The sequence below is a fragment of the Lissotriton vulgaris genome, chromosome 5 (genome assembly GCF_964263255.1).
Source record: "Lissotriton vulgaris chromosome 5, aLisVul1.2, whole genome shotgun sequence".
Taxonomy (NCBI): Eukaryota; Metazoa; Chordata; class Amphibia; order Caudata; family Salamandridae; genus Lissotriton; species Lissotriton vulgaris.
The window spans coordinates 1,138,080,264-1,138,107,555 of NC_141693.1; the positions used below are offsets into that span (position 1 = coordinate 1,138,080,264).

A 27,292-nucleotide genomic window follows, 5' to 3' on the forward strand; every position below is an offset into this window, starting at 1 on the left:
CTCCTGAAGGGGACCTTCCTCGGACCCTCCGTGTCCACTCCAGACGCCATTTTATGTCGCCACGTGGGCTTGCCGTAGCCAAGGCTTGTTGCCTCCTTCACCGGATCCAGCATCGCCAGCAGCAGACATCCGACGTAGGACAGCTCGCAGACCTCCAGCCTGGTCGACATCAGCGCCCCTGGTCCGTGCAGCAGCAGAATCCAGTGTCACCTCTTCGCCTGGCTGAGTGACTTCGTCCGGTTCCATCCTGGTGCCCACCTAATCACTGGCTAGTGATTCAGAACTTGGTCCCCTCTGCTTACAGGTACTATTCTTCACTGATCCGTCCCCGGATCAGCCCGGAACATCTTCACTGGTCGCCTGCCAGCAACTTCCACTTCAGGCTCCTGGTTCGTCAACGAGTATTCCCGACGACACTTGAACCCTATGCAGCCGCAGACCCTGGGCTAGATAAACTGAGTACCACGGTGCTCCAGCGTAGATCCTTTCTCTAAGTGTCTAGATCCACTTTCGTTTTTGACCTACCTAGTCGGGTTCGCCCGAGAACACTAACTTTGTATTTACTAGTATCCATAGACTTTGTCCCGCATTACGCGTGAGAGTTTCCACTCTGCACACGACGTCCCTAGGCCTCCTGCTTCTAATCTAAGGGTTCAGCATTGTAGGCCCAGCGGTTCTAAAGCCTCTGAGAGTAGTACTTACCTGCTAGTAATTTCGCATTCCACTTCCATAGTATATGGTTTTTCGTGCCCCTTGGGCATTTGTGTAAATTGTGCGACTTTCAGTATTTCTTTACGAGTTTTGTATTGTGCTTAGCGCCCTGTCCTCATAAAGAGTCCAGGGTTGTTGTGTTATAAATAAATATCCTTTTATTTTTATAACAACTTGTGTGGTGTCCTTTCACTTGGTGTTCAAGGGGTATATGTGATGGTATAACAGCTGGCTTAACACGCCCTCTAGAGTTTAGCCTAACGACTGCTCTTGTCCATGCTACTAGGATAGCTGGTCTATAAGGTTGACTTACAACCAATCATCAATAAAGGTCGTTTGGACTGATACATAGTGATCACTAGAATAGTGAGCACTGCATATCAGGCCAACTTCTCACAATGGGACTGGCAGGTAGAGCTCTGGGTTCAACCTCTTAGTTTTCAGGTTCTTAAATTCCGTGTTAAATCTACCTGCCGGGTGCTGTTGTTGTAGCTCACGTCCACAAAGATAGGCAAATACAGCACAACACATGTACTTTTTGACCCTTTACACTTATTGGAATAATGTTCTATAGCCAGGTGTAAAGGCACTCTGTAGATAGCTTAATATAGCACAAACTTTTTGTTTATATTCAGTCCTGAAGAATCGCTAGTCAGTGTACAAGTAGCGAGAAACATGTCGACCTATTGATATACCCACTAGTCTAGTCTCGTACCAGGGGACATTTATTCCCTCCGAGCCTATTCTATATTTTGATTTTAATTTGGAATAAGGGACCGCTAGAATAAACCTGATCCTGGTACCCGTAACCCCAATTTTAACTCCTATAATGTCTACACAGCACTGGCCCCTTACCCACAATTCACCCATACGGCAGTTGGAAAAAGATCTCCGCCAAAGAGCCCCTCTTTGAGGTTTTGCCCGTTGGATATTGCACCGCCGACCCAACGAGGAGTATTGCCGATGATGCATGACACCTGCAAGGGTGTGTGAGGCCATTTTTCCCAGAGAACTCGCAATGCCTCCAGGGCATCTGGTAGATTATTCATGAGCTTCCTGTATTAAGCAATATTGCCTTTCACCCAATGGGTTCATCTAGATTTTCATCCTCCATGGGGGTTGGCCTCAGGTATCTGGAACTCCCAGTGATGTCTTTAGTTGATGAATTTTTGAGGCATTAATGCCTCTCCCTCAGGCATCCCATACTTCCTCCAAAAATCTTGGAACCCCTTCATACCTCTGCCTGATTAGACATCACTGAAGGAACTGATCCCAATGAGGACCCATTTCTGGAAACCGTAGAGGCCCAGAGTCTTGGGCAGAGCCCAGGATTGCAACTGCGAGATGCTGCCTGTGAGAGTCCAAACCATCCTATCCAATTTAGAGCCTCATCCAATGCTTGAAGTTCCACCCTAATAATTGTCGGCTGGTGCACTCTGCTTTTTTTGCCCTACAGGGCCACAAAGTGCCTTCCTGGCCCAATCAGTTTCCTATCCCCCTTACATAGGATAGGGTTCATTCATATCTGTGACTACCCAATCATCCAATAATACCAAAAGATACAAAAGTCACAGCAGCAGACCAAGGTCAAGCACATTAATTCTGTCTGTTTCAAATATATGCTGGTGCAACTTCTCCCAACACCTGCTGCCAAAAGGAATATAAAAAAAATGTATATAAAAAGGTGTATAAAAAACCTGATATATCGGACCTACGCGCCTTATCACAGGTGCTGGGGCCTCACTTCTTCAATATCACGGGCCGGACACTTTAAAGGTGTACGCCGGTTCATAACGCGGGAGAAGAAGATTCCCTTCTACCCACTGTTCTTTGTTTTCTGCAACGGTGCCCTATTTTAGGCACTAACGAGACAGTAGCCCTGCTCCGCTGAACGCTTTATGAGAGCAGCATCTTTACAATCGTTTAGCACCTTTGGGCAAGATTCTTGATATATGGGCTATTACATCATTTCTACTGAGGCATATAATTACAAATCCGGTCCTCTTTTGTTTGCGGAGCTCCTCATAAGGAGAACTTCCGCTATAGAAAGAAAATAATTACCACTGAATGCTGATACTATTTTTGGAAATATACTTCAATGCGGACTGTATGACCAGTTCGAGAACGTGAACACCTGGGACGATTTCAGCCTGGTGACGCTTCATGGTGAGGACCCTTACCAAACTGATTGAGATCATCTATTCAAAAGTGTTCACTGCGTAAGCCCTGACGAAGTTCCAGTGGCACTAGGGGAGCAAAACTCGTTGGCTGTGCCGTTTTTATGAAAAGATGGAATATGAATAAAGAAAAGAACTTTCAAAAAACTCTTTTGCGCAACTGACTTCGTTGAAGTGCACCTTCCTTTTTCTATGAACATTTAATAATACTAGTTGGCTAGCCCAGTGATAGAGAGGATCAGGAAGTGCAATTCCCCCCTCATACATCCCTCTGGTAGGCTTGTTCAGAGCTATCCTTGTGAAGGCAGAACTCCAGAGTAGTGGCCTTAGTTCACCTTCCACAGTTTGGAAGACGCTATCTGGGATGGCATGTGGTGTATTCTGTAGTACATAAAAATCCAGGTAAAATAATCATTTTGTACAGGGCCCAGCAGGAAGGGGCAGCGTCCACCAGCGCGCAGCCTTAGCTTTGAATTTTTCTAGGATGCCATAAAGGTTATTGCTGAGAATTTCCATGTGTTAGAGGGTGATATAGAGCCCCAGATTTTGAAAGCTCTTTTTGGAGTGCAGTAGGTGTCCCCCAGCCCTCCTCTTGCCTGATAGGCTGGATGATACTGCATTCCATGAGAGAATAGATGACCAATTGTTCACAGTACATGCAGAATCCACTATATTTCCCAAAACAATGCTTAACTTGCGTTTAGATGTGCATATTAGGATATCGTTTGTATACAGTGAGATTTTCTCCACCCACTCCATATACCATGCAGGCCACTGATAAGGCGATCCCCTCTCACCCATATTGCCAGGGGCTCCATTGCTAGGGCCAATGGCATAGGCAATAGCTGAAAGCTCTGTTTAGACCCTTTCTGCACTGAGAAAGTTATGTTCTTCTATTCACCCTTAAGAATGCCAGGGGGCTATAATGGAGTAGTTCACCCAATGCGGGTATTGCTGGCCAATGTTAATTTTTTCTAGGACCTGAAGAGATGGGGCCATTCTAATGAATCAAATATGCAGACACATCTAGGAAGATAACCACAGCATGCTTAGTAACATCAAATGTCTTAGTCAATTTGGTACTCTTTCCAGACATAAACCCTGACTGGGCAGGGTGTACAGAACAGTTATTACTCATGACCGGTGATTCCCGAGCACCTTGGTCAAAACTTTCACCTCCACATTTAGGAGAGAGATGGTCTGAAAGGAGCTACATAGGTCCACTGGCTTACTTGCAATATGGATGACTACAACAGTGGCAGAGAATGCTTCCCCCACCGTACAGTCTTCCTTCAGTGCTGCCTCGTACATCTGCTGGAGGTGGCAGGAGACACAGCCTTTGAGGCACTCATAAACTTCTATAGGCAGGCTGTTGGTGCTGGGGGGCCTTGCTAGGCAGCAGCACACCAAGGGCATGCTGTATCTACTTAACATTGACCGGTGTATCGAGTGATGTGCCATTGGTGTCCTGGAGTGGGATGTCATAGAGGAAGGCTTGTATCTCCTCAGTTGTACAGGTTAATTTCTAAGTATACAATCCAGCAAAGCGGCGGGCAAACTCCTCCATGATGCAGACATTATCTGTGACTGGCCCCTGGTTCTCAGTTTGATCTTCCTCAACCCATCTCTCCGCTTCATCCCTCTTGCCCATCCATGCCAACAACTTCCCTGCCTTTTTTCCCACCTCATTGATCCTTCGTTACCCAGCGAAAAAATATGTAGTTGCTCCATCGGTAGCAAGGTCATGGTATACTTTTCTAGCTGAAGGAGGTGGTTTTCAGCCTGTTTCATTACACTTAGTGTCATAAAGGAGATTACCTAACCTCTTAAAACAGTTTTATGTTTACCACTGGATCCTACCATATGCTCGTTGTCAGTGAAGTAATGATCCATGGTTTGGCATAATTAGTCTGCCACTCACCTCTGTTTCAGCTGCCACAAGTCCATACTCCTGCCCCTATAGTTTTCCCTACCTATGCATAACCAACTCCATGCAGAGAGGTAAGTAAACTTAAAACTTGAGGGAAGTAGGAGCCTTGCATGAATATTCAAATTGGAATTGCCTGTTTATTTTTTATTCTCAGAACTACCGGAATGACTTCGAAGGCGTGTTGACTGGCCTCCTGATCAGTACCTCTGGGACAAAATTGGCTCCTACCATTTTGAACCTGCATCTGGGCCCAGCCATAGTGAGTCCCAATCCTCCGCGTGGTGGGTCCCCAATCCTAGACCCTTGTGAGTGGTGCAAAAGAGGCCCAGATAGCCAAAATCCAAAACTATCTCCCTTAGAAAATTGTTGACTAAAAACTGCTCTGACAATGAGAGGAGACCTGGACCAACCTGCTTGTCTATCTGCACCAGCGCATCGCCAGTCGGCCTGACTTAGCAGCTGCGCCTGCTATGTTTTTCTCCACATTAGCAAATCCTGTTCAGTACACTGCAGAAAGGTGTCTGGCATCATACAGCCTCCAGATTCATCTCTCTGACCTATTAGTTCGAGGCATGTGGGCTGCTGAATTCATATCTGTGCATAGATCGCCGCCTAGTGTTGGGTCCGGATGATTGCACATTGTTGTCCTGGAAGAGTCTTCGAAGTATCACGAGATAGGTGGCTCCTCCCCTGGACTACAGTGCACATGGGCATCATCTCCATCCTCAGATTGTTTTTTTCCACCATTGGGTTCGGATGTTACTATCTTAGCTCAAGTTAGGAAAACTTTCTACATAGCCAAAAGGCTTTCGACAGCGTCGGTATCGTTTCGTTCGGTATCGGTGCCTTTGTTTCGAGAGGACATCGAGGACTCAACAGGTTTTTCTTTCCACACTCGATCCGATCTTCGATCAAATTGAAAGAAGTCCATTCAAGAGGTGTCCCCTTTGCAATGCAAAATACCCGCACATCGATGTCCACCCGGTGTGCATCAAGTGCCTGTCCCCAGACCACAACGAAGCCAACTGTATGGCCTGTTCCCGGTTCAGGTCGAAGAAAACTCTTCGGATTCGACTCGCGGCTCGGTTGGAGTCATAGAAGTTAGCACCTGTTCCCATGAACATCTTTGGGACCGAAGACGAAGAGGTCGTTGATCTGGAGGATCAGGGATACCTCTCCGATCCGGCTTCGGGCCATGACTCCGAGTATGACGCCGAAGACGAAGAGGTGCAAGAAGAAGACAAAAACGTTGTGTAGGAGGTAGGAGACGACGTGGAGGCCCTTGGGGCCGTAGAAGATAGCTCAGGCGAAGAGCTAGGCCCAACCGGCTATACGGGGGCCGACGATGACGCACTCAATAAGGCCCAGGTCGAGGGATCGCCACTAGGCCTTACCCAAGATGTACAGTCTCGTTCTACAGCCCCGCATAAAGGCCCGGCTTCGAACATTACTAAAGAGCCTTCGGTTTCGAAACCGCCATTGGTCGATACAAAGAAATCGAAACCGACAGCATCATTGCAAAAACGGAAACTGAAAGTGCAAGTGACACTGGTCGGCTCGAAGGCATCAAACCCCTCAAAGCCGAAGAAAAAAAAAATGGCCGTTGATGCCGGAAAGCTCAAGAAGGTCATCAAGCCGATGGTTGGGGCACCGAAGACCAAGGTCAAGGCCGTCGAACCACCAAGGCCGACGCCGGAAGGAGTCGATTCTCACAAAAGGCTCGAACCGAAGGACGGGATCGATCCTCGGTCGAGGCCTACGGACAAGTCGAAGACTGGCTCCAAGGACCCTGTCGAGTCGACGCGCCCCAGTCCATTCAAAGCCAAGGTGTCTGAGTCACTCCAATGCATCAAGGATAAGGCTATAGCGGTCGATCCAAAGAAGGCCCAGACGCCAAGGCTGGTCGGACAAGTTCAGACCGTGTCGACACCTATCAAATTCGGGTTGCCACCCTTGGTGCATCCGAAGATGTTCGAGCCGAAGCAAGCTGTCGGCGCCACTAAACAAGTGTCGGCAGAAATGGAGGCTACATAAGAGCCTGAAGACCAGGAGCTGAGGCAATTCATCGACTCAGAAACTGGTAGACTGTCCATATACAAAAGGAAAATAATACCAGAAACACCCATGGAATCATATGATTCCTTTGAAGAAAAAGAGAGTTTCAACAACATCTCCAGCTCTTTTGGAACCCCTCCATCACTATGGACAGGAACCTCAAAATGTTTCCCCAACATACTCAGATGTGGATGCAGGTGATGATGAACATGAAGATGACCTCTATCATGTGGACACTGATCCCGATGATCAAGCCCGGCCATGGGCAGACCCAGCTGACTCAAGGGATCCGCAAACTGTCCCTGACACTCATGTGTATAGTGTAAAAACGTCTCCTACTGAGGACACAACTGCCTTTAACGCCCTTATTGAAAGGGCGGCCAGTAATCATGACGTCGAGCTACATGCTGACCCTGTGGATGAAGACTTTCTGGTTGACACCTTTTCCACTGCAGAAAGGGCAGTCAAGACCCTGCCCATCCTCAAAGGGGTCCTTAAGCATGCTGGTGACATTTTTAAAGACACCACTAGAGCCAGGGTGTTAAACCCAAGGATTGAAAAGAAATATAGACGGCCCCTGCGGATCCTACTTGTATACGGGGACAGTTGCCATTGGACTCATTGGTTGTTTCTAATGCACGTAAAAGAGCTAACTCCCAGACTACAGGTGATGCTCCTCCTCCTGGCAAAGAGTCAAAAGTTATGGAAACTTCAGGAAAAAGAGTGGCTGCGCAGGCGGCTAACATCTGGTGCATTGCCAACACTAAGGCACTCTTGGCCAGATACGACAGGTCCCATTATGATACCCTTGAGACACTGTTGCAACACCTACCAGATCAGTACAAGGAGGGGGCAGAACTACTCATCCAGGAGGGGAAACTGATAACCAATGCTTCCATCAAGTGCGCGCTAGACGCAGCTGACACTGCAGCCAGGGCCATCAACACTAGTGTTATGTTAAGGAGACACGCCTGGTTGAGAATCTCAGGATTCAAACCTGAAATACAAACTTCTATCCTCAATCAGCCAGTTAACCCAGACTTCTTATTCGGACCTGAGGTTGACACCACCCTTGAAAAAATTAAGAAAGACACAGATACTGCAAAGTCTATGGGGGCTCTGCAGTCAAAGCAGTTTCGGGGTGGCTCCTTTCGTCGCTCCAATACTAGGGGCCCCTCAAGAGGCCACAATACAATAAGGGAGGTACACAATCCACCTACAATAAGAACAACCGAGGTGGATATTGTGGAAACAACATCAAGAGCAGAGGCAGAGGAAACAACAGTTCCAGATCCTCTGCCAATACCAAACAGTGACGCCCTGTCACTGCCCCCCGACCATATAACACCTGTCGGGGGGAGAATACAACAGTTCCTGTCAGTCTGGAAGTCCATCACCACAGACAGGTGGGTGAGAGACATTGTACAGTACAGGTATTGTCTGGAATTAACGTCCACTCCACCCAACATCCCACCAAGACACCGTCCTATGTCCGCAGAGCACTTACACTTTTTGCAGCAGGAGGTCATCAGCATGCTGCAAAAAGGGGCCATAGAGCTTGTGCCTGTAGAAGACCAAGGCTCAGGGGTGTACTCTCTGTACTTTATAATACCCGAAAAGGACGGGTCTCTCAGACCTATACTGGACCTCAGGCCTCTAAACAGTTACATTCTGTTAGAGCATTTTCATATGCTCACCTTACAGCAAGTTCTGCCGTTACTCAGTCAGGGAGACTTCCTCGCAACACTGGATCTGAAAGATGCATATTTCCATATACCCATACACCCATCACACAGACAGTATCTCAGGTTCACTATCCAACATCAACATTATCAGTTTAAAGTCCTCCCTTTCGGAGTAGCGACGGCACCCAGGGTGTTCACAAAGTGCCTGGCGACAGTAGGGTAAACAAAAACAATTCCCAACAGGTATCATGCAAGGGCAATTTAAACAATGTATGCAGTTTGCATTACAAAATAAGGAACAAGGAGTCACTAGAATTTTTTGAAAAAAAGGCGGTATTATTCACCAATAGAAACAGGGAAAGGTCTTTCACATGGCAATACAGTTAAACAGCACTGTACAGAACAGATCATGTGACAACCCAGTGGCACTTGGTGCGTGGTGATATATACAGTTGGTGATTGTGAAGGTGCAAGTGCTAAAGTGAACAGCGTGATCGGCGCATAAACACAAGTTGTACATCAATAATGGCTCCACAAGATCAAGTTGTAATCACTTAAAACAAGATTGTATAAATTTAAAAAGGAGCACAAAACGTAATATGCGTCATATAGTTATGCTGTAGAGTCGACGGCGTTTCGATCCCCATTAGTCGGGGATCGTCATCAGGACAGGGTTGTCGATGGAATCAGTGCTGTGGGGGAGAGAAGGGCAATTGAGAAGAGGACCGGGGACGGAAGCGCGGGGAGGGGGTGGTGGTGAAGGGGGGTGGGGGGTGTACACTGATAATGAGCAGACCGTGTTAGTGAGGCATGAGTTAGAACTAGAGCAGTGAGCAACTGAGCATGGATGTGACGTGATTAGAAGGAAGCGCGGAATGGAGAGTAGGGGGTGACTAGGGTGTGTGCCAATAACAAAGGACTGCTGGTGTGGCATGAATTACAGTTAGAGCATTGGGAGATAACCAATGGCCAATGAGACACTGTAATTGAATGAGCCGTGAGTGGCTGAGTGGCTGGTGCAAGACAGGCACTGAGTCGTGAAAGGGTAGGGTGAAGATATTAATAAAGGCAGGTGGCGGTGAAGGAGCGCAGGAGGGGGTTGGTAACTTACAGTGACACCCAAGCGGGAACGCGTGGGTGGCTGAGGTCCATGCAGTCGCTCAAGAGTCGATGGCTGCAGGGAGGCAATTGGGAGAGACAGTAGCGGGGTTTAGTTAAGGGCACCGGGCGGAAGGAAAGAAAAACGTCTCAGGTTCAGTTGAATTACCTGATCGTGGAATGAATCTGATCAGCGGGCGGGACGTGCGGCGCCTGTGAGAAAGGAAAGTAGCGGGGGTAAGAAAATGCCAGTAGCGTGAGAGCCCATTAAACTGCATGGTAAGGAGATCGCACGGGGTGTGCGTGTCCTGGGCGTACCTGTATGAATCAGGGCGGCGGAGGGCGATTAGGGCTCTTCTGGTTGTGGAGTGCTAGCAGTTAATGCTGGAACTAAGTGGGAAGGTTCGATGCCTCAATCTAAATCAAGAAGCCGAAGGCCGGGGGCGGGGTCGAATCGGCAGGGGAGGCGGGGTTGGGGGCGTGTCCTGATGTTACTGAGGCAACACTGACAAACAGGAAGCAACGGGGATAGTACAAGGGAGGGCTTTACAGCAGGCCGGAGCCTGATTGCTGGAGCAGCGGATGCAGTCAGCGATTGGGATAGGAGTAACACTTGATGTGGAATGCATAACAGAAGGTTACAGAAATTGGAATTGCAGGTTATGCGAGGCAATATAGAGGCAACAGTAGCAGCACACCTCATGAGACCGCACATACATGTCTACCCTTATCTGGACGACTGGCTTATTCAAGCAAAGACGGCCCAGCAGTGTACCAGACACATGTCCCACACCATTCATCTTCTTCACAGTCTGGGATTCTCACTGAATTATCCGAAGTCACATCTTCAGCCCGCCCACGTGCGACAGTACCTGGGCGCGACAATAAACACTCTGGCAGCCAAAGCTCAGCCAAATTCAGCGAGAATAAACAGCATGCAATTGCTGATACAAGAATTCAGACCTCAACACTCGCTTCCAGCAAAAGTGTTCATGCAGTTGATAGGCATGATGGCCTCCTGCATCTTCATAGTCCCGCACGCAAGACTACACATGCGTCCACTTCAGAAGTGCTTAGCACGTCAGTGGAATCAGGCTCAAGGGCAGTTAAAAGACCTAGTGTTGGTGAGCGGTCGGGCATTCAACTCTCTGCATTGGTGGAACTCAAGAAACCTTTGCAAGGGTCAACTGTTCCAAGAGCCTGTGCCACAGATTGTACTGACGGCTAACGCGTCTCTCCAGGGATGGGGAGCTCATGTACTCCACTACACAGTGCAGGGACTATGGACAGCACAGCAAAAGAAGATGCACATCAACCTTCTGGAAATGATGGCAATCTTCATGGCGATGAAAGCTTTCAAGGTACACTTGTGCAACAAAGTCGTGTTGATCCGGACGGACAACATGACTGCCATGTACTACATACAGAAGCAGGGAGGAACACACTCTCCACAGTTGTCTCATCTGGCTCAGAGCATGTGGAAGTGGTCCATTCAGAGGAACATCTTCCTCATGGCGGAACACCTCCCAGGCAAGGACAACCAGATGGCGGATCTGCTCAGCAGACACAGCCATCAGATGCACGAGTGGGAGATACATCCATCAGTACTCCAACCGTACTTCCAGCAGTGGGGTCATCCACAGATAGACCTGTTCGCCACGAGGGAAAATGCCAAAGCTTCGCAAGAAGGTTCCTGCATCCACAGTCGCAGGGCAATGCGATATGGATGAACTGGTCAGGCAAATTTGCGTACGCTTTTCCCCCAACACCTTTAATACCGCTGGGGGCACGCAAACTACGGCAACACTCGATGACCCTCATCCTGGTTGCTCCAATGTGGGCACGCCAACCATGGTACACCACGTTTCTAGAACTATCTGTGGTACCGCATCAAAGGCTACGCCTCACACCCAGGCTTTTGACGCAGAGCCATGGCGACATTCAGCATCCAGACCCGCAACAGCTCAACCTGGCGATCTGGCTCCTGAAGTCCTAGAATTTGGCTACCTCAACTTGCCGCCAGAATGTATGGATATCATCAAGGAGGCAAGACGGCCCACAACCAGAGCAGGCTATGCGGCAAAATGGAAAAGGTTTGTCCTATATTGTAGCAACAATGACATTAACCCACTGGATGCATCTATTCAAAACATTATCTGTTTGTTGCATTTATACAGATGTAATCTAGCGTACAGTTCCATTCATATACATTTATCCGCCATAGCAGCCTATCTTCAGAACAGGCAGCACCTCTCATTATTCAGAGTGCCTGCCATTAAGGCTTTTCTGGAAGGACTTAAGAGTGATCCCTCCCAGACACCCACCGTCACCAGTCTGGAACCTGAATGTGGTCCTCACCAGATTGATGGGACCACCTTTTGAACCTCTACACTCTTGTGAGATTCAATTTCTGACCTGTAAAGTTGCTTTCCTAGTAGCCATTACCTCACTGAGGAGAGTTGGTGAACTCCAGGCCCTAACCATTCAAGAGCCATTCATACAGGTCCACGCAAATAGAGTTGTATTACGCACCAACCCTACATTTATGCCTAAGGTGATTTCGCAGTTCCACATGAACCAGACCTTGGAACTGCCAGTTTTCTTTCCTAATCCAGAAAATGTCGCAGAGAGATCCCTACACACGTTAGATGTCAAAAGGGCTCTAATGTACTATATAGACAGAACAAATTATTTCAAAAAACAAAACAGCTGTTTGTTGCCTTCTCTCCACAACACAAAGGCAACCCCATTTCCAAAGCAGGGACAGCCCGGTGGATCGTTAAGTGTATACAGATTTGCTATGCTAAGGCTAAACGCACACTAACCATTCCACCACGAGCACACTCCACACCTAAGTTAGGAGCGTCCATGGCTTTCCTGGGGAATATTTCTTTAGAAGGGATATGAAAGGCAACCACTTGGTCCACCACACATACATTTACGATACAATACTGTGTAGATGTGCATTCTAAACAGCAGGCAGCTGTAGGACAGGCTGTTCTCAAAACTCTTTTTCAGACTGCTGCAGATGGCACGGGCAGCCGCCGCTAACAGGAGGGACTGCTATGTAATCTATGCACAGATGTGAATTCAGCAGCCTACAAGCCTCAAACCGAATATGCTACTTACCAGTATGCATCTGTTCTTGGCCTGTAGGGCTGCTGACATTCATATCGCCCACCCTCCTCCCCGGCGCCTGTAGCAGCTGTATCATTCGGAATTACTATGTAGCATGGACATCACTCACTGTATTACACTCCATCTCTGCCACAATGGCGAAAAACAATCTGAGGATGGAGAGGATGCCCATGCGCACTGTAGTCCAGGGGAGGAGCCACCTATCTCGTGATACTTCGAAGACTCTTCCAGGACAACAATGTGCAATCATCCGGACCCAACACTAGGCGGCGATCTATGCACAGATATGAATGTCAGCAGCCCTACATGCCAAGAACAGATGCATACTGGTAAGTAGCATATTCGTTTTCAGTCTTTAAGTTAGTAACAGCCTCGCCTTCATGGCATAAGGCACAGATGGGTTGCCACCTCACAAGCCATGCCTGAAATCTCCCTCCTACTCCCTCCCCACCCCGTTGTCAAAATTCCTCAGGCGCCAGTCTCAGTGCAGAAACTTTCAACCAATACTTCAGCGTGCCGGTAAGTGGTGCCATGCCTCTTTGCGCTGTCTATCTGGACCAGTGCTTTTTGTTTCATGTCCCCTCTCTGACCCAGATCATAGATTAATATGTGTCTTTTTCCTGGTCTGCTGTGTTACCTTCCATTAACTTCCATGCCTGGTGAGCACCCTTGAAACAAGTACTTTCTGACTGTGTCTTGGTCCTGTTTGTGCCTGCCCCTCGGTCTTGATGAGCTTGGCGTGCACCTTTGTTTTTCCCTGGCTGGCACCTGATTCTTCCCCTTTCCCCGTCGTCAGGCTGTTCCTGCATCTTCCGCTTAGCACTGTGGGCCCGTATCTTTCTACATGGCGCAGGCTTCTCTATTGGCCTATTCTGGTGGGGTCTTCTGTATCTGCCCTCCCCTGCTCCGTTCTTTTTCTCTTTAAACATTTGCTCCAGTATCTCATGATTTGATTGCTGAATGGTACTCCTTTACCTGAGTCCTCCACCCTTGGTCCGCTCATGGACCATTCAAGTGACCTTGAAGCTAGATGCCACCTGCTAGAAGTCCCCCTTAGAGCCAATAATCAGAGCAACACAGTGAGAGCAGAGCTGCACATGACCTACCAGAGCTTACAGAGAATGAAAAGCAGCATACCATCTGAGAGGAGAAACATCCCATCATCCACTGAGAAAAGAGCAGTAAACCATCTTCCAGACCATACTTCTTTTTTAGAAAAGCAGCACTCCCTATTCCTAGAACTGTCACCACAAGAACCTCAGCACACCGTCTCTGCCTCTTTCCATTTCATCTCAGCTGAAGCTGCCACTGGTCTGTATCCTGACCATCCCTCCGACAGAGAGCAGAGTAGGACCGCACTCCTGAGAAGCACTGTCAGGAGCCTCTCTATGCAGCCTAAGATAGGGGAATTTACCTCAATGAATACTAGAGTTTCTTGACAAATCCTTTGTTTTTGTAGGAGTATTTCCACCAACATTTTCTCTACTTTTTACTTTTCATACTGTGTTCCATATTTTGTCCTGTGAGAAGGAGCCATTTAATGCTAACTTGTTATACCCCTAGCAGGAGCCTTCGTTCCTCCAATAGGAATCTTATGTGTATCCCTCGTATCAAGAAAGTCAGATGGGGAGGTAGGGCCTTTGCCACTGTGGCCCCCCGACTGTGGAATTCCCTCCCCGAGGATATTAAAAACGTGGTGTTTTGTCAAGGCCTACCAGTAAGCATGCTCCGGGGATATCACGGGCATTTGGATTAGGCGCCTTGACGCCCATTGGACTAAGTAGCGCGATATAAGTCGGATTTCATTTATTCATTCATTCATTTAGTTATGCTCAGGAAGGGACAAACATAGTTGCATAGAACCACAACCAATATTTGCTAATTTGTGTTCCTTCTTGCTATCGATCCAGAGCTTTTACTTGGTCTCCTATGTGTTGAAAACACGTCTGTGATGCTCCTTTATTAAGTTTGCCTTTGGTGCTTAGGGTCAGAGCATGAATTCAGGTCCTGTGATGACGGCATCAAGATGAAACTTAAAGCCATACTAGGCCATATGGCCAAACTTTACGTCACCGAACACAAGAAGACTTTGACGTGACCGGTTAAAGTTGGAAGGCGGATCCCGTTCCTACAGTCGTTCCAGCTGCACTCTCAGACTTAAGAGAGGGGGCAGGGTGTCAAGGTGCCTCCAGGTATCTCTTGATCTTCATCTGAGCTGATTCAGCAAACCCCTTCTGATTTTTTGTGTTCATTCCACCAGAGTTAAAGCTGGAACAACTGCGTTAGCTTGCTGAGTTCTGGTCCAGGACATCTGGCAGGCAGAACCATGGGCCTCTTTGCACACATTCACAAAGCACTGCTGCCTGGAAAACCAGGTCTGTTGAGACGCGCATATTGACGGTTAATTCCTGCTGGGCTTCCTCCAATGAAATTGGTCCACAGACATTCCTCCTGACAATTATTGCTTTGGTATCTATTCTAAGGAAAGGAATCTGTGACTAGAAGTCGGTATCAGTTGAATAAGTTACATTCGGCAACACCTTGTCTGGTAGAGACTCTTATCTAGCCGCAGATTTCTTACCATCCCATCCATCCTCCCCGCTCTGCGAATGGATTTCTAAGGACAGGGATTTACCCTTTTCGGGCCATAGTTTTCCACGCTAGTGGTCCGTGTTCGTTGTGGCTCAGCGCTCCAGGCATGAAAAGTCATGAAAAGAAACTGTTGTCAGTGCACTCGGGTGGCATGTGTATAGGCCTGAGCACAGCACATCACATCACATCAGGCCCGGCCTACTGCACCACGCGGAACCCAGGACGACACCGACAGTCACGTAGGGGTATTGCTTATTAAAGAAATTCTGCCTCCAGTCTGACACCTGATGATAATTCTAAGGCAAGGAATCTGTGACTAGATAGTTTCTACCAGATAAGGTGTTACTGAAGGTAAGTAACGTGTACTTTACCTTCTTGTACCATTGAAAGCCTTATGTTTGTGAATCACTTTAAAAGACCTCAGTGGTGGAGGTACACTTTCAGGTATTCCAGCTCAGATTTATGAGAGTTTTTTTATCCTATTCAGTGCCTGAAGTGTGTTAAGTCGTATAGGCAACAAAATGTGAAAGCTATCATGTCTGCACATTAAAATGAGGTTTTAATACCATGATATTTGTTGACCATTTCTTTTGGAAGTGTTACCTAGGTAAATTTTTGCAAACATCTCGTGGTTAATGCATTTCTTTTTTTATATTAAACCTAGGCCAAGTTGGAGAGAAAGACTGGACTTGGGCTGAGCTTACTCTAAATAAGCAAACAGAAGTGACTGTGTGCTTGCTCTACAATCCTGGTGAATTCTATTGTCAGATCTACAGAGAAGAAGGTACATTTTATTTTTGACAGAGTTCAAGTGTATTATGAAAGTATTCTTGTTTTTCTTTCATTTGTGCAATTAAAAAGATATATATGGATAAATAACAGGCCAACTCAACGTTGGCTGTTTATATGTGTAACAGTATTATCTGCATTTATATGGATGTTGTGAAGAGAAATTACTAGTGGTGCTTTACTTCTCTAACCAGTGAGTGGTAATCCACAAAGTAGGAAGTTCAAGTTCAAGTTCAGGAATTTGTATAGCGCACTACTCACCCATAGGGTCTCAAGGCGCTTGTGGGAGTGGGTGCATTATTTATCGAATAGCCAGGTTTTAAGTTCCTAACTGAAGGAAATGTGGTTCTGTGTGAGGCGGAGGTGAGTGGGGAGAGAGTTCCAGGTTTTGGCCGCCAGGTAGGAGAAGGATCTTCCTCCCATGGTGGATCTGAGGATGCGCGGAACTGCGGCAAGCGCTCGGTTGGAGGATCTTAGTTGGCGGGTAGGTGTGTAGAAGGACAGTCGTGTGTTGAGGCATTTGGGTCCTAGTTTGTAGAGCGCCTTGTGAGCGTGGGTGAGGAGACGGAACGTTATTCTCTTGTTGACGGGAAGCCAGTGGAGGTCTTTCAGGTGGCCCGTAATGTGAGCTTGGCGAGGGATGTCCAATATGAGTCTGGCAGATGTATTTTGGATGCGTTGGAGTTTTTTCTGTAATTTGGCTGTGGTACCGGCGTAGAGGGTGTTTCCATAGTCCAGCCGGCTAGTGACCAGTGCGTGGGTGACCGTCTTTCTTGTTTCGGTGGGGATCCAACGGAAGATTTTTTTGAGCATACGGAGTACTTTGAAGCAAGAGGATGAGACGGCGTTCACTTGTCTGGTCATCGAGAGGGAGGAGTCTAGGATGAAGCCCAGGTTACGTGCGTGGTCTGTGGGTATGGGTGCTGTGCCCAGGGCCGATGGCCACCATGAGTCGTCCCAGGCAGAGGGGGAAGATCCTAGGATGAGAACTTCCGTTTTGTTTGAGTTAAGTTTTAGGCGGCTGTTTTTCATCCATTCGGCTACTTCTTTCATGCCTTCATGAAGATTGGTTTTGGCGGTGTTAGGGTCTTTGGTGAGGGAGAGGATCAGCTGGGTGTCGTCAGCGTAGGAGATAATGGTGAACCGAAATGTAACAGAGTCTTGACTTTTAGGTGATGCCATTTAGCCAGACTTGATCTGAAGAATTGTTTCAGAAATGCTTCAATTTTCGTATAGGTGGCATCCTAGAGCTCAGCTATAACTCATACCGTACTGAAATTAACATGGCAGAACAATTTGTAAGCACTACCCTATGTGCGGATGTCGGTTTGTATCTTTCTCCATCCATACCCTCAGATGTGCAGCATGAAACAAATTGTCTGAGAAAGTGTACTGATGCCTAACTTCCCATTAAACCTCACTGTCAAGGCAGTAGTTCTCCATGAACGTCTGCATCCATGTCCCTGTTGTAGACTGGCAGATGTCAAAGTTAAGCACCTCTATCACCAAAGCTATTGTAGCAGCTTTGGTCCTATTGTAATGGGTCTGCTGGCTCCTAGGGGGGCTGCTTCTTGGTCAGCTTGTATCAGATTTTGATGTAGAGACTATCCTGCTTGATAATTTCCTTTTCTGTCCTGCCTTTACTTTTTCCAGAAAGACCCACAGAAAAACTGATCATTCACGTGATGGTGATTTGTGGGCTCAAAATTGAAGCTTGGCACCCTCTTATGGTCAAGGTGATGGAGTTTCTATTCCTCTTTTGAATGGTGAGGCGGAGTAAAAAAAGCTGGCAGAGTGGTTGATTGGCGAACATGGTAGAGAGTCACAACCTTTGTTAGGAATGCTGCCTAGGTCCTCCGTATCAATTCATCCAGAAAGTTGTTGGAATTGAGTGGTCGGCCCAAAAGCGCATGCAGTTCACTGCTGCAGCACATAAATGTAATTGCAGTTAGTAAGACTCTTTTTAGTGCTAAGCGCCTTAAGGAACAGCTTTGCACAGGCTCAAACTGTGTGCTCATGAGAAATGTCAAGACCAAGCTCTGGTCCCATTGAGACATAGCAAATTATTGTGTGAGGAAATTTGAGCCAATATGAAACTCCCCACAACCAGTGACTCAAACAAAGATAGTTCATCAGGTACACACAGAAGGGCCAACTTTCACTGTGGACACTTAAAGACCTTGGTGTGTGGGGTAATGAAATAAACAAAAAAACAGTGGAAAGTTTGTCATTCAAGGAGGCAGCATTTCAAGCATTAAATTAAGAGACACATTTTATTTTTCCCAATGCAAAGTATAGATCAAGTTCTTGGAAAGGTTTGTGATCGTAATGATGACAACACCCACCATGTCAGAAGCATTCATTTGGTGGCACTTGATCTGCACACATGAAGGTGTAGATTGTGGATCTCCCGCTGTAGGACCATCCATGCTGCTCAAACAGTAGCTCTCTTGAATAATCTAAAGGGGAAGCACTCTACGATCAAGTCAAGTTATGTTTTCACATTAATCAATCACATATTACGTGAACCATGTTGTCAAATGTCTATAAAGTTGAGGTATACTCATCCATCCATATGAAACGTTCAATAAGGAAAATGATATGTTGTTGATTAAAATACCTGTAATTTCTTCATATAAAAATACAGTGCCAGTCTAGCTAACTTGTTCTGTCCCCATGTGGGACTACATCCCGTACTGTGTTAATTCTTTTCATTGATAGTAACTGTCAATAAACAGTTTGCCCACTGATGTTTCTTAAATTGTGAAAAATCCCTGTATTTCATTCATGTTGGTATATCCATCTGCCATCCATTGGACAGCAATGTAGATCCTCTTATAGGGAAGTTTGATTGGAGGGGATAAACTCAGGCTCAAATCTCCGGTACCACTTTTTTATTCTCTAGTCCTAAGTGATGAAAACGGTGGAAGGCCTACAAGAGTCTGCCCTTCTATTCGCATTGCATCTCCTAATGAATGCCTTGGAAGAAACTCTTACTTGCAGAATTGCTGACACTTTGCATTCTTGGCAGTGGTGTAAAGATCTGGTCAGGGCGTTCCCCACTGGTCAACGACACTCCACCTCGGTATGGAGACGCCACCAGTAGTCTGCCAGATAACCTGCTCAGTTATCCGTTCTTGAATTCAACGACCATGCTAGTTTGTTGGTGATCAGGAAAATGTTCTGCTCGTCCTACCATCTTCAAAGGCATAGAGCCTCCTGGTACAGGATCAAGGATCCCACTTCATCCAGTGTGTTGCAGTACCACAAAGTGGGCGTGTTGTGTTGTCTGTGAGGACCTGCACCCTTCTTCCTTTGATGAATTGCAGGAAGGTATTAGTGCCAGACGGATCACCTGAAGCTGCAGGAGAATGATATGGAGCTGGTTCTCTGCCAGATCCCAGGGTCATCTCACCTTCAGGCGGCGTCCTAACTCAAAAGCAATGAGCCCATCACCACAGTAAACTGTGGCTTGTGGGAGAGAGATTGGGCTACTGCATGTCAGGTTGGTAAATATTCCTCCTTTTTGATCATAATCAGTCACAGACAGCCTTGATATTGAGCCAATCGAAGAAGAGGAAGGACGTGAAGAAGGTCGGCCGTGCGGCAGTGAAGAATCCAGACATCAACTGACTTAGCCCCAGCCCTACTGGCTTCTCTGCAGCCCTTGAAGAAACCTGATCCGCTAAGAGACTCATTCTGCGTCATCAGCTACCTCCATAACCCTGGGAGGACTGCCTGCCTTCCCCACAGCAGCCCTGTTCACCTTTTGGAATCACAAGTCCTGCCCACTCTGCACCCAACGTGCACAGCCTGAGTGGCCCACTGGTCCAGTGAAGTCTCCCCAGCGATCCCGACCTAGATTCCATTGGTGACTGACGTCTCCTGGACTCCACGAAGATGCCTGCAGCCTCAGCACAAAGGCTTTTTCTAAAAACTGTAACTATCTTGCTGAACTTAAGTCCTGCACTAAGTATTTGATTGACTGCATTGAAATGTTTTGCCGGTTTAAACACTGTACTTAGCTGTAACTAAGTCTTTGGTTCTAGTGATAAAAATAACAAAATCATATTTTAACAAAACAATTGGTCTTGGATTTTGTCATTGAGTGTTTGTAATCATTTCTTGACAGTGTATGTACAGCAAATGCTTAACACTACCCTCTTATAACCCTAACTGATCAACCACACTACCACAAAAGAGTAAGGTATTACCAACTTTAGCCTCTGTAATGCCTCTGGGTACACTATTCCTTACTTTGGTATAGTATATACAGAGCCAGCTTCCTAAAATGTGTTCATAAAAGGCTGCATGGATTGCCTATTGTGTGTGTTAGTGACTGTTTGGGTTATCTAAGAGTATGTTCAACTGCCCGCATTAGTTACATATCCGTTCTGCATGCCTGTGAGATTGAATTTGTAGGTTACCTTTTAAGCACATAACACCCTGCCCTATGGCTTAGCTGCAGCCTACCTCAGTGGTGAGTTATACATGGTCCGTTGCTGTGAGTGGGTGACATGCACTATATGCTTTGGAAACATGAGAGTTGCATTATAGGTCACAGTGTATGAAGTCATTATAGTGCCAATATGTATGACTAAGGAACTAAATCTCAGATGCAGATTTCTCGCCCCCCCCCCCAACACACACCCCCCAGCACACACACAAAAAACAATATACTTAATGGCATACCTACAATGTATCTCACAAATCAGTTGTATGTACTAAAACATGCATTTAATCCTTAAATTAATTTTGCATATGAAGCAAAGCTGTCATATCTCAGCATCTGATTATATAGAGAGCTCACCTTGTAATTTAGGAGCACCACTCAACAGATTATCTAAGATTACTTGGTCATTTTCACAGGTTTGTACTTTATATACACACACGTGCAAGTTTAACTCCATCAAATCTAACCATTCTATTCTTTTTTTTAAATAGAATAAACAGAACTACAACTTCCACAATTATTATTATTGCATTTTGTAAAGCGCAACAGCTACCTCCAACAGTGGTGTCCCGGCGCTAACAGCGAATAAGTGAGAGAAAGATCTGAAGAGTAAAATGTGGGGGGATGATCTCAGGTAGACTAAAAAAGTAGGTTTTAAGATTCTTCCTAATTAACAGTTCACAGTTGGCCTTAAGGAAATACTCCGGCATGGACTTCCAGAGAGAGGTGGTTATGACAGGAAAGGCGCGACCACCTAGTCTAGTTTTTTTTTAAACGTGGAATCGAAAGAAGTCTTTCGGAATTCGATCTCAGAGTCCTCTTTTAGGTATATTTAGAAAGTCTTAGTTTTAGGTAATTGGGGCCAATGTCATTCATGGACCTAAAAGCAAAGGTCAAAACCTTGAACTTGATCCACTTTAGGACAGGTAACCAATGGAGGATGCGAAGATGAGGAGAAATCTGATGACAAATAGGTTCCTTTCTAATGAGCCTTGCGGCCGCATTTTGAATAACCTGCAGTTTTTTTTTTTTTTAAAACCTTTATTTATCAAATGCACAGTACACAGCGTCTGCCTACAACCCTTTTGGGCCGGCCGCTATGACAAACAGTCGAAAAGCAGAACACAGTATGTAGCGGGTGAGGCCACTTCGCGTTTCATTAGGTGTAGTGCATAAAACAACAATCAAAAGGATATCGAAGGTTCAATTTTGTAATTTTGTCGAAGTGAAACAAACAAAGAAACAAACACATGGTAAATCGATAGCAAGGCTCACAGGAGGGGGGAAATGTACGGGAAACAGTATACAAGAATGGAAGCAAGTCTACTATGGGAGGGGAACGATGAAGGGAATGTAGAGTGAGAATTAATGAAAGGAACGTAATTTATGGGGAGGAGGGAATGGCTTCGGCATAATCAAGTGGTGGGGTACAGATGTCGCCCCGGTAAGCATTCCATTGCGCCCAAATCTTGTTCCACTTCCTAGGACGACCCCGTGCCTCGTACACGGTCTTCTCCCGAAACATGCACCAGTCCATGTTTTCTTTCCAGGCACTGAGCCCAGGCGGTCTATTGGAGCCCCAGAGCTGAGCTATGTCTCTCTTGGCGACCATGTTGCCCAGAGTGATCCAGAAGGTCTGGGCAGCCGTACAGTCCGTGGGCTCCCACACATTAAGCAAACAGCGTCGTGCCTCTGGTGTAGGAAGGTACATCCTGACTATGGTTGCCCCCAACTTTTTGCCCTGTGTTTTAGCTGGTTTTTGACATAGTCGACCTGGGACCCTGCCAATCAGGACCCCAGGCCTACTGCTCTCTCTGTAAAATGGATTACATGTACCCTAGGTGCATTTACCAATTGGTACTGGGCCACCGTATCAGACCCTGTAACTCAGGGCATAGGTGTACCCAGGGCCTACCAGGGGCTGAAGCATGTATTATGCCACCCCTGGCTGGCCTCCTAAATTTGACACAACTGGCTGCATGACAGCTGGGGCAAAGTCGTGTAATCACCCTTTGCTGTAGATATAGTATACCTATATCTAACCCTAAAAATGGACACACAGATTCCTATCAGTCACTCCTATGGCAGGCCTTGACAATCCTGAAGGCAGAGTGCTTGGAATCGTGTGAGATGGTGCTCTGGCATGAGCTGAGCCTGTCTGCAGCTTGCGGAACCAAGTCCTAATAGCTGTTCCATGATATTGCATACCATATACTCTTAAGTGCATTATAATCCTTGCGGTTAAATGCTATCTTTGGTATTGCTTTATCAAAACATGTCGAGTAAGGTGTCATACGAATTGGAATACTAACCCCTCGCCAATTCTGGCGACAGGGTTAGCATTCCACCCTTCTAGAGGGACACGACATGTATGTAACTGTGAACCCCGGTTAAAGTTAAACGAAGCCTCAGCTCCACAAAATGGATGCTGCCACCACAGACACGAGTCTGACCTCCTGCTGCTGGGAGTCCTTCCAGCGCGGAGAGCTTGGACAAAGGGTTTCCTGTCCGGGGCGGTGCTAGCACCATCCCAGACAGGGTTTTGTGTATCCTGGGTAGGCAGGGTTTTACAGGAAGGTGACTGCTGAGTGGCACCCCGGTGCTCACTACGCATAGGCCGGTCAGAACCAGTTCCAGGGGCACACCAGCCCCTGGCCTGGGGGAAGTCCGGCATGGGAGAGGGGTGTAACCACCCCCCTCCTGGTCCCACCCATAGGCAGGACCTAGTCACCGGGTCAGCCCCTTTTCTTAGTATAAAGATAGGAGCGGGCCCCCTGTTCAAATTAGATCATCTTTGGAATCAAGACACGACTTTCTGCAAAAGTACTTCAAGATTTCTTCTTCCAGATTCTCCCTTGTAGCTAAGGAGTAGTCACCCTGCATCCGCAGGCACCATCTTAAGAACACTGCGGTCTGCTGCAAGTCCTTCCTCAGGAATCCGACGACCCAGCTCGACGAGACCCGGCTTCCCTGGCACCTCTGACCTCTACTCACCTCTACAGCCAAGCTGAGAACCGTGAGTGCGACGAGACCTCGAGGGACCGACGATCGCCAAGACTGCACGACTTCTTCACAACAAGCCCGCCGAGTGTTCCACTGGTGAGTGCTTTGGGGTCCGAGAAGCCCCAACCCTGAGCAGCTCCAGCACCGAAGATCAGCCCTCCAGCATCTCCACGATCTGCGTGGGGCCCTTCTGCTTTTTGCTGCTCACCACGTTGTTTGGCTACTAGCCGGCTGGCTTGTGGCCTTCTTAACGACGCCCGACGACATCACTGCTGCTGGTCTGGTTGCTCCAGACTGGCCCTTGCTTCCTTCCACAAGAGAAGCACCCCGGACCCTCCTGGTCCACTCCAGACGCCATTTTAGGTCCACCACATGGGCTTGAATTTGCCACGGCTTTGTTGCCCAATCCTGGGTCCAGCGACGCCGACAGCTTCATCCATCGTGGGACAGCTCGCTCCTCCATCCTGGTCGCCGACAACGCCTCCTGGTCCGTGAGATCTGCAGAGCACAGCGTCACCCACTCACCTAGTCGAGGTGACTACCATCCGGTGCCCTCCTGGTGCCACCTGACTACTGGCTAGTAGTCACGAACTTGGTCCCCTCTGCTTTCAGGTGTCATCCATCTTCAAGATCCAGGCTTGGATCACTTCGAACTCTCTTCACTGGTCGCCTGCCAGCATCCTTCTTCCAGGCTCCTGGTCCGTTTACGAGGATTCCCGACGTCTTTTGAGACATATGCAGCTGCAGCCCCTGGGCTAGGTAACTTCGGCATTTCGGTGCCCCAGCATAGCCTCACTATCCAAGGGTCAGAATCCACTTTCGTTTTCCTCCTACCAGGTCGGGTTCGCCCGAGAACACTAACTTTGTGAAATCTAGCTACCATAGACTTTGTCCTACCATAGACTTTGTCCCGCATCACGCGTGAGAGTGCACACTCTGCACCCGAGTCCCCTGGGTCTCCTAGAAGTAATCTAACGATTCTATAATCAAGTCCCAGCGATTCCAACGCCTATTAGTACTGTACCTACCTGCTAGTAATTTCGCATTCCACTTTCAGAGTATATGGTTTTCCGTGCCCCTCGGGCATTTGTATATACTGTGCTAACTTAAGTATTTTCGTGAGAGTTTTGTTTTGTGCTTAGTACCCTGTCCTCATAAAGAGTACAGGGCTGTTGTGATTTTAATAAATACACTGTTTATTTTCATAACACTTGTGTGGTGTCCTTTCACTGGGTGTTCAAGGGGTACATGTGTGGTATAACAGCTGGCTTAACACACCCTCTCGAGTCTTTAGCCTTAGACTGCTCGTATCCATGCTACTAGGATAGCTGGTCTATAAGGTTGACTTACAACCAATCATCAATAAGGGTTGTGTGGACTGATACAAAGTGCTCACTAGAATAGTGAACATTATATATCAGGCCAACTTCTCACATCGGGAAGGAGGGGGACCCCAGTAACACATCCCATCACATCATGGACCCTAGACCAGAAAGCTGAGATAATCGGGCATTCCCATAAGACATGAAGAAAGGTACCATCCATACCACAGCCACGTCTACACAGTCCGTCCGTCGCAAGCCCCATTCGTACCAGACGTGTACCAGTCACATATACACGGCGGAGGATCTTTAGTTGGACAAAACGAAGCCGAGCCGGAATAGCCACCTCTTTAGGGGAAGAAATAGCCATTTGCCAGTCTTCGTCATCAAGTTCGAGCCCATCCGCCACCCAGGAGGCACGAAGCTTCTCCAGCAGGTCAGCCCTGTTATTAATAAGTTTTTTTATAAATTAAGGAAATCGTACTGTCAGGGACATGGCCATCAAGAATACGATCTTCCAATGGGGATGATTGGGGGATGTCAGTCCCGGGGGGAAAAGCGGAGGATAAGGCGTGTCGTACCTGAAGATACCGAAAATACTCCTTATCATCCAGTTGATATTCCACCTTTAGGGCCTCAAAGGATTTCACAGTACCCCTGGCCCAGAGATCCTCCACCTTACTAATCCCGATCATATCCCATCTATCAAACCCTTTCTTCCGCCACAGGTTGCCCAGCCGTTCAGAATCATACAACGGGGTCATACGCGTCAATCTGCCGCCCCAACCTGTAGCCACAGTAGCATCCTTCCAGGCACGCACGGCACATTTCGTAGGACCAGTCAGGAGACGGAGTGGCGACTTCGAGTATAAAGCTCTATTAAAGTTGCCGCCTGGCAACAGGAGTTTATCTAGGGCAAAAGCGGGAGCGGGATCTGGAGAATATGCCACATGATTGATTGCACTTAAATGTGAGGCCCAGTAGTACCGTTTAATGTCGGGCAAAGCAATACCGCCATCATACCAGGGGAGTGTAAGTTTAGATAAAGCGATACGGGCACGTCCATCCCAAATCAATTGCCTCTGTAGGCCTTCGATCTCACGGAAATAGCGAGCGGGGACTGGGTCGAAAAAATTCTGCAAGGCATAAAGGAACCTGGGGAGCAACATCATTTTAAAAAGTGCCGCTCGTCCCAATGGGGACAAGGGCAATTCTCGCCACCGCCGCACATCCTGCTTGAGGCGACGGAGGGGAACGTAGAGGTTCCGATCGTATCGCACAGAGGAATCCATGGAGACAAAGACCCCCAGATATTGAAAACCATCTTCCGCCACCTGGATAGGAAACCTGCGGGGCAGCGGAGGCAATAACCCCGCTATGACATAAACACATGACTTGGTCCAGTTAATAACCAGCCCGGAGTTCTTACCAAAGGAAGTGAGAACGTCGAAGAGTACATTCAAAGACTTCTGGGGAGAGGTGAAATAGAGAAGGATATCATCGGCGTAAAGCGAGACACGATCCTCCTGATCCGGTGCCCACCGGATCCCTTTAATCGAGGGTTCCCATCGAAGCCACGCCGCAAGGGGCTCTAGCACCAATGCAAAAAAGTGGGGAAAGCGGGCATCCCTGACGGGTGCCACGCCCCAATGGAAATGAATCAGAGCTTCTGCCGTTCACCACAACTTGAGCCAACGGTCGCTCGTACAGGAGCCTCACCCATGCAATGAAACTAGGGCCAAAGCCGAACTTGGAGAGGTCCGCCCACAGATATGGCCATTCTATGGTATCAAAGGCCATTGTAGCGTCTAAGGAGGCCACCACCGCAGGCCCAGTGAGAGTTCCAGCTCTCGCGAGAACGCCTTGGAGTCTTCGCAGATTAAGGGCTGTGTTCCGATGGGGTATAAAACCGGATTGATCCGGATGGATCAAGTCACAGTTTAGACATCAGCCGATTAGCCAGGACTTTGGCAAGAATTTTGGGCTCAGCATTTAACAATGAGATGGGGCGGTAGGAGGTGCAGCGATCACGAGGCTTGCCTTCTTTATGAATGACCACTATGGTAGCCAGGCGCTGTTCAGACGGAAGGACTCCAGCCTCAAATGCATCTAGAAACATGGTCCGCAAGTGAGCAGCCATTTTGTCTGGTCCGAGTTTATAGAGCTCGATGGGCAAACCATTGGGCCCCATCGCTTTACCCGACCGCAGGGATCTGATGGCAAGAGCGATCTCGTCTACCGTAAAAGGAGCTTCCAGGGCCAATCTATCCTCCTCTGAGACACAGGGAAGTGCGATATCACGCAACAGTAAACGGGATTCGGCCTCATCACGGTCACTC

General features: G+C 47.6%; 1 protein-coding gene across 2 annotated transcripts in view; it reads left to right on the forward strand.

Annotated features, from left to right (window-relative positions):
* Window positions 1-27,292, forward strand: part of TDRD1 (tudor domain containing 1) — a 1,954,313-nt gene that overhangs the window by 1,165,547 nt on the left and 761,474 nt on the right. For both annotated transcript variants that reach the window (XM_086922877.1, XM_086922878.1), the window contains exon 16: window positions 16,051-16,170. In XM_086922877.1, the coding sequence (XP_086779003.1) occupies window positions 16,051-16,170 (120 nt within the window). The remainder of the gene's footprint in view (window positions 1-16,050; window positions 16,171-27,292) is intronic.